The 14,107-nt window shown below is 41.0% G+C and overlaps 2 protein-coding genes across 3 annotated transcripts; one reads left to right on the top strand and one right to left on the bottom strand.

Annotated features, from left to right (window-relative positions):
* Nucleotides 1-1,721: 1,721 nt before the first annotated feature.
* Nucleotides 1,722-7,261, bottom strand: LOC104437284. 2 transcript variants are annotated; one of them, XR_724357.3, is made up of 5 exons: nucleotides 6,998-7,261; nucleotides 4,280-4,498; nucleotides 3,623-4,048; nucleotides 2,256-3,530; nucleotides 1,722-1,943 (listed from the first exon to the last, which is right to left on the bottom strand). XR_724357.3 is itself a non-coding variant. In XM_010050204.3 (4 exons), the coding sequence occupies exons 1-4, from the start codon at nucleotides 7,220-7,222 to the stop codon at nucleotides 2,337-2,339; spliced, it is 2,064 nt and encodes a 687-aa protein (XP_010048506.2). In that variant the 5' UTR covers nucleotides 7,223-7,261; the 3' UTR covers nucleotides 1,967-2,336. The 2 variants fall into 2 exon arrangements, 1 of the variants encoding a protein (XP_010048506.2); XM_010050204.3 differs by lacking the exon at nucleotides 1,722-1,943 and having other exon boundaries at nucleotides 1,967-3,530.
* A 3,491-nt stretch (nucleotides 7,262-10,752) lies between these two features.
* LOC104437283 (protein ASYMMETRIC LEAVES 2) lies at nucleotides 10,753-13,541 on the top strand. The gene is made up of 3 exons (XM_018870926.2): nucleotides 10,753-10,842; nucleotides 12,303-12,356; nucleotides 12,500-13,541. The coding sequence occupies exon 3, from the start codon at nucleotides 12,533-12,535 to the stop codon at nucleotides 13,175-13,177; it is 645 nt and encodes a 214-aa protein (XP_018726471.1). The 5' UTR covers nucleotides 10,753-10,842; nucleotides 12,303-12,356; nucleotides 12,500-12,532; the 3' UTR covers nucleotides 13,178-13,541.
* Nucleotides 13,542-14,107: the final 566 nt, after the last annotated feature.

Raw genomic sequence — 14,107 nt, 5'->3', positions numbered from 1 at the left:
GCCCTCTACTTCGAGATAGTCGACTCCAAGCCTCATAGCAACGTCTAGGCCTTGTTCTAGCGCCATCAGATGGGCCATAGTCGGGGTGCCACACTTGTTCACCGGCCCGGCGCAAGCAGCCACAAAGACGCCGTTTTCATCTCGAAGAATGCAGCCGGTGCCGGCGACCATGTCCTCATCTATGAAATAGCCGGCGAAGTTGAGCTTCCACGCATCGGACTCTACCGGAGGTATCCACGAAACATGGCGGACCCACATGCTGGTTTCTACGCTTGCCATCGCTTTGGACGCGCTCCTAGACCGCTTCACCGCCGTACGGGAGCCGCTCAGCGATCTCGAGATGGCGAGCCCCAATTGTGCATTCAAACATACTTATAGGCCGCACACCGGGCACGATTTAACCTAGTCGCGCCCATTTGGCAAATTTGAGATGAAAAATTACTTAAATCTATAGACGGTAGTGACATTATGCCGTTAATAGTCCAAAGAAATAAAACAAGCCTAAACAAGGCAAATACAACATGTATAACGGCTAGAAAATTTACTACCCGAATAAATTTGTGATTGATGCTGGATTATATTCAACTTTTAGGGGATACTGAATTTATTGTAGCAGTATTTCATACCTACTACCCGGTATTTGCGCGAATTTGGTTCAACTTTTATTCTCAAGACTCAAACCATTTTCCCCCCTAACCCCCTTTGAAATTGAGTGATCATCAATACGACGGCATGTAATTAGTGTTTGCGGTGAAAATGTGCGACCAAAGCTTAGAATTTGGATGGAGAAAAGGGATCCGAAAGAAGTTAATGTCGCTTAACAAGCAAGTCCCACTAGTCTCTCCCAAAATAATTCGAGAGGTATAGAAAGTTTTTCCTAGCTAAACAATATAATTAGCTAGCAAGATCCTATCAATATCATTTTAAGAAACTATAAAAAAGAGAGCACTATGGATGCAAAAGCACCACTTCATTCGAGCAGAGCAAAGCAAAATCTTACCCCGATACCTGACCTTTCTCGCAGTAATCATAAACTGCCAGAGCTCTCCAGTGAATGCTTTTTTAGGCCCTTATTCGTCTATCAGCGTGTGCATATAAATGGGCCTTGAATGAGAAACAATCACCTCTTGAAAGACAACGAGCTGACTAGAAAGGGATAGCAACCAGACATTGAAAGAGGTTGAAACGCGACAGGAGACAATTTGGGTAAAGAGATTGTCGCATAATTCTCATTTGGTTTATACTCCCCTTGCAATCCCCTTTTATTTTTGTGAAGTCCAATTATTGATATACTACTCGAATCAATTACAAACTTATTGAATGAATACTCATTCAGTCCTATATTTTTCGATTTTATCAATATAATCCTTCTGGCCGATTGTCGCTAAAAATCGTTGACATGGCCAACTCTTAAAACTTTTGCACGACATTCTAATGCTGTCCTTCTAGCCAATTGCTATCATCATAGCACTGCCTGGTCTCGAATTATTGCCAATCATCCTACGTGGTATGCTAGTGTGGACAACTTCAACAATTTTGGCAACAATTGACCGAAAGGACTACATTGACAAAATTGAAAAATTTAGGACTCTATTCATACAATAAGTTTAGAACTAAATTATGTATGAAGTTTAGAACTAAATTAGTAATTTTCCCTACACAAGTATGTCCTTTGTTTAATGATGCTTTGCCTAATCCGCTGTCGATTAACACTACCTATGTGGATGCTTCAAAAGTTCAGTTTCAGATCAAACCAAATTGAGCAAAATATGTTTGGGAAGACTTATGCTCCCAAGGATACAAAGGATTCCAACTCCGGTTCAGATCCGACCAGTCCGCATCAAGATACATCAGGATTAGTGCAAAGTAATTCAACTTTCGAACATCAGACCGTGTCTTGACACGGAAGCTATAGCCAAATGAGCAGGATAAATCAATTCTCCCTACAAAAGAAAGTAAAAGTCACTTTGAGGAAAAAAATGCAGAACAAAGTACATGTCATTAGAGGCTTTTTCTTTAAGGTTCACCACAGTGGAACCATCAATCTTCGTACCGAACTGAAAGAACCATTTGACACCATGCTTCAATTCTTTGACAACTCTCCTATACGTTTAAATTGGAGAAAACAACATATGGTCTTTTACTGATGAACCAAAGTCAAGAGTACTCACAGTCAAAAAAGGATTACCAAGAGAGCCCCAACTAAAAGCGCTAAAATGAACTCATCCTTGATCTAATCCTGCTTTAAGCCTTACCTGTTTGAGGAAATCTGACAGCCTCGATACATTATAGATCACCCCAGTAGAGCAGCTTACTCGAAGCACCAAATTTGCAGATTATCTTTTTCTTTTAAGCGACTTGGCAAGAGATGCTTTACTATTCGCCCAGTCTCGTAGAGAAGCTTCACTTCTCATAAAACGGCATTCTTGATCCACTCTAATGACTGACTGATTTGGAACTGAAATTTGTCTTTCCTCAGTCAATGAAGCAGCAGCAGCTTTATTGCTGTTTTGAACAGTAAGCGAACTTGAGTTCAAAGTCCCTTCCGAACCTTCCAGTTGCGGAAGATTCTGCTCCATAACTTGGGAAGCCTTGCTCGAGTCAAAAGCAGCACTTGAAGATTCCTCCATTTCACCTCTCAAGCCATGGGAACCATCTTGTACAGATTCATCATGCTGCTTGCTCTTAGCAATATTATCAGCTGGAGGCCCATGTTCAGAATTTAGAGCTGGCTTAATCACCGATATACTGAATGACTTACTTTTATTGTCCGTGACCAGTTGTGTCCATGAAGATTTGTGGAGCCATGATTTGCCCCTTCCTGTCTTCACTGAGGATTTATTTTGTATTGCAAACTCACTTTCAGTGGTATCTTCTAATTTCGCTGATTCATTAGTCTTGTCTTCTGCATGTTCATGCTGATCATCGCCATGCTGATTTTTTTGGTCCACACTGTTGAGCACATTCGAGTAATCAGAAAGCAGTTGCTCATCCCCCGGAGTGCCAACTGTCTTTGCTGAGGATTTATTTTGTATCACAGACTCACTTTCAGTTGTATCTTCCAATTTCGCTGATTCATTGGTCTTGTCTTCTGCATGTTCAGGCTGCTCATCGCCATGCTGATTTTTGCAGTCCACACTGAGCACATTTGAGTTATCGGAAAGCAGTTGCTCATCCCCTGGAGTGCCACCACCTGACAGTACATGTGACACAGAAAAGGCAAATTCATTTCTCTCCCCGAGAAGTTTTTTCCAAGAGGACTTCTGGGACCATAAGGGATGCTTCTTCATATTTTGGGTCCTTGATTCTGAAACTACAGGTTTCAGTTTCCGACTGTTTCTTGATATTTCAGAATCAACAGGCAAACTATCATTTTGCCCGTTGGAAGACGAAAATGACTCCTTTCTCGCACCATGTCCATGAGAAAGTGATTTATCTTCCTTATTTGGCAATGTGCCGTCCCTTTTCTTTATAGGAAGCCTATTTTGTGCCGGTCCATCTCCAGAAGTTTTTTTGTGAGCTTTTGATTCCTGCAAATAAAAGATAAAAAAGACGTGCCGCATATTAACACAGACAAGCTATAGCAGTTTCAGTCAGTGGACATAAGACCCATCAAACTCACCTGATTCGTAAAGAAATTGCCAATATGGCCCCCAGTAATTCCATCTCCCACTCCTGTAACCATATTAATCACGAGGTTGTCATCATCGTCGTCATGATCTACCATGTCCTCTTCCAGTTGTGGTTCCAGAAACCCTGCTGAAGAAATCTTTTCCTCCTTGATTAGTTCATTCCCACTGCGTGCTGGGATTGATTCTGCTTCTCTTTGAAATAACTTGTTCATCACTGAATTCATCATATCAAGCTCTTCAGCATTTACGCCACCATCACCTTGAGAGTCAAGTTCATGAGTCTTTTTCACTTGTAAGGAATGAGATAGATTAGAATGCTCTTCACAGTCACAGAAAAGCTTTGGCAGGGGAGGAACCTCAACCCTCTGAAAGCTGTACTTATGCTTGCCAGTTCCTCGAAATGGCAAAGATTTCACCTGAGAAGCAACTCAAGGATGAGAGGATGACAGCTAGTCCTGTTAAATAATACTAAAACAATCTAATCGTATCGGTCAGGATGCATGCCCCGTGGTTAATTGATCTAGTGAAAATTCAAAACAGGACATTATACCCCCACCTCAAATACTGAACAAGGAGACAGAAAAGGAACAACTTTGGGTAATCAATGAGAAAGAGCAATGCAACTCTGGAAACTTTATACAGCTCACCTTCTTCAATCTAGGGAAGAAAATTTGAAGATGCTTCTCTTTATCAAGAAAGTTCTTGGCCTTCACTGGAGCTGCTGGGTCTTTCTTCGCATCAAGAGCATCAGAAGGTGTGATGTTCTGTTCAGCATCTTCCTCCCATTCTCGTTTCAGTCGAATAAGGTAATGTTCTTTTGCCTTCTCAAGCCTTAGCCTACCCCCTTTCCACACACAGCCATTATACTGCAGTTCCAATTCATGAAAACATGTAGAATAAGCAATCATCCCTGCTAAAATGTAAGCAGAACTATCCAAAACAGCCTGCATATGAGAAGAGTGGATGGGCCTATGCAAAGGCAACATGAAAAGCAATGCATATACATGTGCTGGGTTTTCCTATGCTCTCTTTTTCTCTTAGCAGCAGAATGGATATACTATACATCCGCACAAAGCAACTCACCTAGGACAAAAGAATATTGGGGGGACAGTTACAATTATGAAAAAGAATTCGGCCTTCAATTTATTTCTAGAGAAAACACAATCTGGAGCAAAATTGGATGCTTTTGGATCAGGACTGTTCCTGCAATATGTTCTTGCAGGTAAAGGAGCCTCCTGTATCACCTAGGGAAATAGGAACACGATACAAAATGCAAGAAACTAGGATGGTGCAGAATATTCGATATCAACATTCCAGTATCTACACTTGTAGTAGGACAGCGCTAGTACCTTTCAGACTGTAAAACCAGCGACAAAGTACAGCAGCATTATACACCTATTTAAAAGCAAAGACATTGTCATGTGGACAATGCACGAAAAAGGCAACCTCTCTCTCAAGGGAGGTGCCTTTTTTTCCAGGAAAGAAACGCACCGTTTAATCAGGACAAAATGTTAAATAAATAGCTTTTCCATATACAATCACATATTCTTTCAGTCTTTCATTCTTCATTACATTCTGCTATTGTTGTACACAAAGCAAATATGAAACTCAATAGATATACCAGCTCTTGTGGACTGGCTGGTTCTTGATGGGTGAAAAAACATGTTCACTTAGCCATCCTATCTGAACTCCATGTACAAAAAAAAAAATTAAAAAATTAAAAAATTAAAAAATTAAAAAATTAAAAAATTAAAAAATTAAAAAAAAAAATTAAAAGGAGCTTGATGCCAGTGGTATCATATGGGCCTATGACAGTGATTACAGAGGCAAGAAAACATTTACTGGAGAAAGCCTAACTTCAGTGAGCATTGATATACAAGGGTACTGCTAGTCAATAGAAGGAAAGGGACAAAAGAACAAATCTGAAACCTATCTAATCACGTGGTGTAAATGCAAAATTGACGTAGCTTGATAAAAGTCTCCTTCTCAGCAGATGAGAGGAAAAAATAAGAGGAAATATACATATATACTCCATAACTCAGCTTGACTTGAAGGTTAGCCTATGATCTCTACAACAATTAAATTCTTGTCAGAGCGCTAGTTTTGGCGTGAAAGAATCAAGAGTTAATTTGTGAACTGAGACATTTATCTGTGAATTGTATCAATCCAAGAGACTTTGCTTGAAATTAAAAGTCAGGCTAGACTCTAAAAAACTGCAAAGAAGGAGAAACTGGACAGCAGAGAGAAATGCTGAATCTTCTCAAAGAAAGACAATTTTATTGATTTTCCAGAAAGTGACTCTGATGGGATGTCTATGAAGATGAGAGAGGTCGCTTCAAAATATAAAAACACGCCAGTCGAATCTCCACAGTCTGCTGTACAAACAAATTTAACAAAGGATATAGAAACTTAAATACAAGATAAATTGCATCCAATTTCCTCATAACCAAATAGCAATAAGAAATGACTATGTAGAGTTAATAGGAGCAGAAAACACCATTGCCATTTATGAAGGGTTGCGCAAAATTGTTTCTTATGACAAAAGCACTTTTTCATGCTACACCTCTACAGTAGTTTCAACAAGTAATCATTGAAAAATCCGATATTTAGTACCTAAAGGTAATGGTCTCACACATGCCTCGATCAAGTGAGAACAACCAGAGAAAGCACTTCAAAAGGGTGTTGCTAGAACAATATTTGTAAGCATCGTTATAGCTTTTAAGATACAGAGTACTTTCCAAAGGCTCTTCTCTGAAACCGGTAGTGACTGAAATGTGGAGCAGGGCCTTAGAAATCCCAAATTTCACCACAAAAGGCAAGAGTTCCTTTCAGCAGGACTCTTACCATGGTCCCACCCTCTCTTCCTGCTAAAAATTCCTATCTATATCCGTATATAAACAAATTTCTCCTACTACATCTTTTTTTATGTGATTATAGATTTTCCCTTTAGCAACATTTCTCTTTACCCAACAATTCCTCCATATGTTCAATTCAAGGTTGTTGTCCACAATTCCGCTCATCAACACATGCTAACAACATCCTCTCACCCCACTTAAGAGGATCTGACACGGGATATCACACCATTAAATTGGGTCAGACAAAATCCAAAGTACCACTAGCATGACAAGCCAAGACCAGACCTTCTTGTGAGCACAACCCACTATTGAATTCCATCATTCTGCATCCCCAAAATATCAAAGCACAAGAACAATAAAATGGGTATACCACTGGCCCTCAACGTCATGCAAAAACCAATTCTTTCCACATCGAATGTAGTTCAGACATAAGCGACATCAGAAGGAGAATCATCAACTAAGGAATAAAAAAACAGCCAGGAAAAGCATTCGCAGCAAAGAGAGGGGGACCTTGCTGAAGAGCTTGTTGAGGGAATTCTGGGTCGCCGGCACGAAATCGAAGTAGGCGAAGCTGCGCCCTTTGTTCCGGACGATTTCCACGGCGCCTATCGTCCCCAGAGCCCCGAAAATCTTGCGCAAGTCGTCCTCCCCGACGCTCCCCCCCACCCCTCCGACGTACACCCTCGTCGCCGCCGCTTCCGGCGCCTCCGTCGCCGTCGCCGCCGCCGTGTTCATCTTCGCATTCCCCCGCTTTCCAGTTTTGCAGAAACTCCGGTCGTATATGACCTGCGAAGATGTTCTGCTTGCGACGGGGCGTTTGTCGACGGTCTCCATGTCTTGTCAAAGCCCAATATAGTGGGCTTGGGCTTAGGCTTGGGCTTTATATGGTGAATTTGTCTTGCCTCTATAAATAGGATTTTTCATGAATATATTTCTATTTAGCGCCAAAAAAAAAAAAAAAAAAAGGTTAGTACGACGAAAAATCTCAAACTTTACATTCGACATAAATTTATCTCAAATTAATTTTTTGATTACCTAAAATCTCAAAACTAGTATACTTGTAACAAATTTATCGCAAATGATCATAAAAAACCTTAAATTAGTGCATTTATGATAAATTAATTCCAAAATAATTTTTTGATAGCCAAAAACTCCACATTGATATATTTCTAACAAATATATCCTTTGTTAAATTGGATTAATATCACAAAATTGGTAATACTATGATAAATGGAGAGTAAAATCTCAAATTGGTAGACTAGTCAATAGTCATGTGTCAATTAACTTGATTTTTTTACAATAAAATTAAATGGAAACTAATAGAGAATAAATTTGTCATAAATGTACCATTCGAGTAAATTTGTTAAAGGCATATTGGTTTGAAGTTTTTCGTGATATTAATTCAAAAAAAGAAAGAAAGAAAGAAAGAGAGGAACAATGCCCTAGTCCAAAGCCACGAAGAATCGAAGATGATGAGATTGTATTATAATTTTCTATTGCATATCATGGCGTGACACAAACACGTGCACGCCTGTCCCCGCACTTGTGAACCACAAAGCCGCATTTGTTTGCGTAACAATTTATAAGCCTCTTAGAATAGCATATCAGAGACTAATCTCTTGTGTGTATATATATATATAATCAATTCGAAATTTTTGTCTAAAATTCCACAAATGGCACATCTCTTTTGTTAAGAATTTGAACTCACTATACTAATGAAATACAGTTGTCTTTCTTTCTTTCTTTCTTTTTTAATGGTGGAGATTGTATTCTCCTGAAAACAACAAAGAAAGCCCCATGTGGAGGTACAGACAAATCGTAAACCCTTCTTTCGCCTGAAATCCATAGATCCCGAGCCAATCTGCTGGCTTGTTGCCTTCCCAAAGCACGTGTTTGAGCTTGACTTTTTGCTCGAAGTGTACCATATCGAGAAAAATTGTCCAAACATCATAAATTTACTGTACGACAACCAATTCAATTCTAAAATTTTCAATTTAGCCAATTTAGTTTTAAAACTTCTAACAATTTGTCAATATAGTCTTTCCGGCCAATTTTAGTCGGAAATCACTACTGTGGCAATCATGTCACGTAAAACGGTCAACAACCACGTCGGAGATTTTGGAGAATTCTAGCCAAATAACTATATTGACAAATCGTTAAAATATTTAGGATTAAATTAGCTAAATTGAAAAGCTTATAACTAAATTGGCCGCCGAACAATATGAACAATCATCCCTACCAGGCGGTGAATATCCTTTTGGATGTGGGGCACCATCCCTTCTTTACAAACTGCAACCTTTTGAGTTCAGCTCAATGATAACATGCTTAACCGAAATTATGAGAAATGGTTTTCATTTCTTTGGGTTCCAAGCTACAATTTAAATCCATTTTTCGTCAAATGGTACTCACGTTGTTTATACCAGTTTGATGACTAAACTGGACGAATAAAAATCGTCCCGCACTCACCCTTTTTTCCTTTCTCGTCGGTAAAACTTCACTGTAGTTCATTAAGGAATAACATCTGGAGATAATGGCCAAACTCCACGACACAGTAAATCTCATAAGGCTTGTAGGGGATAGGAGACTTAATTATGGAGAAGAGCTTTTCGTCTGTGTTTATTTAATTTAGTCTGCTATTCTACTGTACTCTCTTGGGTAGTGGGCTATTTGGAGGTCGAAAACTTGATAAGTAAATCCTTGCATTTCTTGATAAGTGCACTCCCATCCCAAGGATTTCCAGGCATGCGAGGGTTTATGCTTGAAAGTCGGAGCTCACTCCCAGAGATCGAGCAAATCTAGCAGTAAGTTCAGAGGTAAGTTACTTGGATGAATTTGGGTTGGGGCACGAGCTTGTTAATCAGTACTTTTTCGGTATGGTGAACAGTAGACATGATGCTGATAAGTAAATTATTTATTTTGGGGAGGCATTATGATATACGGAACAAAGCAATTGGTGACTATACAATACTTGTATCCGCTACCTACATTGGAATAGAAACAAGAACAGATAACCAAACCAGAACCTGACACCCATAGGAATGACCACCGACGTTTATACTCAGAACTTTACCCCAGGAAGTCCAAGGAAAGATGTTTCACTCTTACTATTGACTCGACAGAATCAATGGGTGGCTGCGCATATGCTTCTTGAATCCATGTTTTTTAGGACACAATTTGTGGGATAGATTATGCTTTCACAAGCCATAACTTAACCAAAAAAAAGACAGAACGTGGTCAGGCCTGTCATGGAATTAGATGTGTCTCTGTGTATCTCCCCCCTCAGCGATTTTAAATGCCTAACCAACTGGTCAAACCCATCAGGCTGATGTGGTAGGCTGTTAACTCTTTTTCTCTCGTGGTTTTCTTTCTTCATTTCTGCACTTTTTCGTTTCGTGGCTAACCAGCGATCTGAAAGCAGCAATCATGATATTCCCCGCCTTAATTGACATTAAGATAGATGTGGAATAGCCCCATACTGTAGGGCACCAGATGCCCCCAACCTGAAAGATTAAAAAAGGGTTTCTCTCAGGCAAGGAGAGAGGAGCAAGAAGATGCTACTCGAACTAGGGTTCCCATCAATGGCTGTCGTGTCACGACACAAAACATAGAATCCACATGTCTCACTGCTAACAACATGGACAACAAAGAACAATAATATCGCTCTCCTCCTTAATAAAGCCCAACCCTCCTGAAATGAAAAAAAAAAAAAAAAAAAAACTAAAAATAGAACCCTGAGAAAAGAGAGAAAACCTTATTTTAAATTCACCTCCCCCATCTCCACCTTCACTTTCAGACCCTCATCAAAAAACACTCCCTTTCTTTGCTTTATCCCCGTCTCCTTAGCCTCCTCTCCTGGGCATCTTTTCTCTCTCTCTCTCTCTCTCTCTCTCTCTTCATGATCTTTATGTCCCTCATTCTCTTAACAATTTGTTTTCTTCCGAACAAGCAGAAGCAGCAACAGCAACAGCGACAGAGCCGAGAAGAAGCCAATTTTGCATGAACCCTTAAAGTATATCCCCCCCCACACCAGACGGTTTCGAAAGGAGGGTTTCGAAGGGGGCGAAAAGAGGTGGACTAAAGAAAGTGACCCAAGACGAGAGAAGGGTTGCACTCGAGAAATTCTGATTCAACCGAAAGCGGGTTGAAGCGAGCAGCTGAAAAAGACAAAAAAGAAAGCCCAGCAACAGAGAGACACAGAGAGAGAGAGAGAGAGAGAGAGAGGGGAGGGAGGGAGGGAGGGAGGTAGGGGTGTGAAAAAGCTTCAAGGCCTGGGGAGATCCAACTATCCGCACGGGTCAACGTGAGCTTAGGGAGAGAAAGAAGGCAAAGAAACGAGAAGTTGGAGAAATAAAAAGGTTTGACTGTTGAGCCATGGCACATGCCGTGATATCCTTTTTCTACTGCTGTAGTCTTCGCCTCTGGTTTTCTTCCTTCCTCGTGCACCACTTTCCCTCTTCTCTTTTCAGGAAAAAGAAAAAGGAAAGAAGAGACTGCGTGTGCCCGTGTGTTCGTGTTGACTAGTTAAGATCCCCAAGCCAAACGGGAAATAATGGAATTATTACAGATCGGTGTGATCCTCCATCCCGAGATAAAAAGTTTAAAAAAAAAGAAAAAAAATGAAAGCCGCACGGTCCAAATCACATCGAGCTGGTTTCTCCATCAATCCCTTTTCGTCAAATCATTTCCATTTGCCTCTTTTACTCGCTCATTTATCTATTTATTCTTCATGTAGTAACGCGTTTAAATGATGGTCTTGCTTTGTGCGTTCCTTTCATCGATCCCACCCTTCAACTGCGTGTGCGTAGAACTCCGGAAGGCTCGTCTTTTGGAGAAGACAGTGTGCTCGAGTCATTTTAATAAGAGCTCGGAGCAAGATCTGCTACGAAAACTCTCTCTCTCTCTCTCTCTCTCGAAAGAAGCGAGATTGCAAAAAGTGCCTTGCTTCACAAGATCCAATTTTCAAACCTCCCCACACCTCCCCCCCATCAAAAGTCCAAAACCCAATTAACATATCATTATTTTTCTCCTCTTCCCACTTCTTGTTCTTGGCTCTCACCCTTCTCTTTTCAGCAGCTTTTACGATCGAAATCTCTTGCCCAGGTACTCTATTTTGTTTTTTATTTTTTGGTTTTCAATTCTTGTTTCGTTTTCTCTCTTCATTACTGACAATTTTCCAAAGGGGGACATAGAAAGAGATGGGTGTTTGCATCATCACCGTCTCTATAAAGCCCAGACTGGTTTTTCATCTTGAGCTGCTGACAATTTATTTTTTCTTTTTTGCCCTTCTGGCGAGTATGTGGAGGTGGGCAGACGAAGCCTTTCCTTTTGCTTCTCGCTAGATCTGCCCAGCTCGAGGAAAGCGAGGAGATCCTTTTTCTCTTTTGATTGATTCCTTAAAAATTGCATTTTTGTAAGAGGATCAGAAATGAAATCCATGTAATCATTCAGCGGATCCTGATAGGTCTTTTTTTTTCTTTTCTTTCTTCTCTTTTCTGGTCGAAATATAAAGAGACTATCCCGCCGGGATATTATCACTTCATACATTTATGTTCTTCGGAAGTTTAAAATAGAAATGAAGATTTTCCCTTCTTCTTGCATGAATAATTCCTCTTATTTATCGTTTTAGTATAGCAAAAACCTAATTCATTCGAAGTCCTTCGTAGACTGGTGTACTCTGATCTCTTTGTAAAAACACCATCCTATGCATTTCTCTTGTATTACAGCACTTATCTATTTTTCCCACATAGTTACTCGCTCATAATCGATTTTACTTCTTTATTCTCCACCTCTTACAATTGAATTTTGTGTTTACAAGACGATAAACACAGGATCCGGAGTTTCGCAAGTTTGCACGCAGCCATCGTTCCAGGTAATTGGGTAGATGAACCTCTCTACATGTGTAAAGTAATGATGTAATTGTGTTTCTTAAAGTGAAAGCAAGGAAGAAGAAGAAGAAGAAGAAGATTAATGAGTAGATGCACTGATTGTCTTTGGTCTCTATTTCCCTCTCAGCATTTACCGGGAGAATTTCGGGAACGAGTTAGGATGGCGTCGTCATCCACGTCCCCGTGCGCCGCCTGCAAGTTCCTCCGCCGCAAGTGCCAGCCCGAGTGCGTGTTTGCGCCCTACTTCCCACCAGACCAGCCACAGAAGTTTGCCAATGTCCACAAGGTTTTCGGGGCAAGCAACGTGACGAAGCTTCTCAACGAGCTCCACCCCCACCAGCGTGAGGATGCGGTCAATTCACTCGCCTACGAGGCCGACATGCGCCTGCGGGATCCGGTCTATGGCTGCGTTGGGGTCATCTCCCTCCTCCAGCACCAGCTCCGCCAGCTCCAGATGGACCTCACCTGCGCCAAGTCTGAGCTCTCCAAGTACCAGAGCCTTGGCCTCGCCGCTGGCCACGGCCTCATCGCCGCTGCCGCGGCCGCGGCCACCACCCACAACCACCCCCAGAACCTCGGCATCAACCTCCTCGGCCCTGCCAGCTCGCGGGACCACCATCATTACCACCACCAGTTCTTTCCCCGTGACCACCAGCACCAGATGATCCGGGGCTTCGACGCGGGCTCCAACTACGACGCAAGCCTTCTCGCCATGAACGTCTCCGCGAGCATCGGCCAATTGGGCCAGTTCCACCAGCCCAGGGCTGCCGCCGGAGACGATCGCCGGAACATCGACCCTTCTTAGAGTACGGAGTTACATTATTCTCCTCCCTTTCTCAAGAAGCCTGTCGATGGTTCTTGATAAATCATCGGCAATAGGTTCAAAGAAAACATACCTGATTTTGTTTACTGGTGGCAAGGTTTTGTGTGCGAGATTTGCATAAGATCTTTCCTCCTCCTCCTCCTCCTCCTCCTCCTCCTCCTCTATCTCTCTCTTTCTCTCTGTGGTCTCTCTCGTTGACCTTGCTATTGATGCTGTTGACACCTCAGTCGATATATCTAGGGTTTCAAAGAATTATGTAATTTTGGTACCCTAATTACTTTCGGCGGACTTCTTGTTACATCTTAATGTTCCTAGTTTATTTTATTTGGACCATAGAGTGTAATCTATAGACGTGGCATTTTGAAGATGTTGAATTCTTTTCTTATAAGCCGGGGGTTGCCGTACGCTTTTGTTGGGAATCGGTTGACTAATGACGGTATTCATGGAGTACTAATGATAATATTTTCAACGCTTCCCGGGATTTCTTCATTAGCACCATCACGTGGGACACTAGTCTTCGTTTATTTGATGTGCATTTTACGTGATTTTTTTCCTAAATCACGTGCAATATTAAAGTAATGATCATTATGTCCGTGGTTTTTGCCAGCAGTATTATCAAAACCCTAAATTAGATTAGATAGTCTCCTAATCAAACACGTACGCCTGCAGTCGCAAGACTATATGGTATAAAAACTAGGTAATTGTAAATTTAGTAGACTAAGAATAAGAACTTAACAAAAAGAATAACAATGAGATGGACTTATTACATATATCTCTTTTAAGCTTTTTCTTCAGGTACATTTCGGGTGGACAGTAGCATATTTTGATTTATTACAGTCATCATGAACGATGAATATCTCTCGGACAAATTTAATTGAGAGTATGACCAAGAAATCAAAAAAAAAAAAAAAA

The sequence above is a fragment of the Eucalyptus grandis genome, chromosome 3, assembly GCF_016545825.1.
Source record: "Eucalyptus grandis isolate ANBG69807.140 chromosome 3, ASM1654582v1, whole genome shotgun sequence".
In the NCBI taxonomy this organism is placed as follows: Eukaryota; Viridiplantae; Streptophyta; class Magnoliopsida; order Myrtales; family Myrtaceae; genus Eucalyptus; species Eucalyptus grandis.
This window is presented reverse-complemented; position numbering and strand designations above follow the sequence as displayed.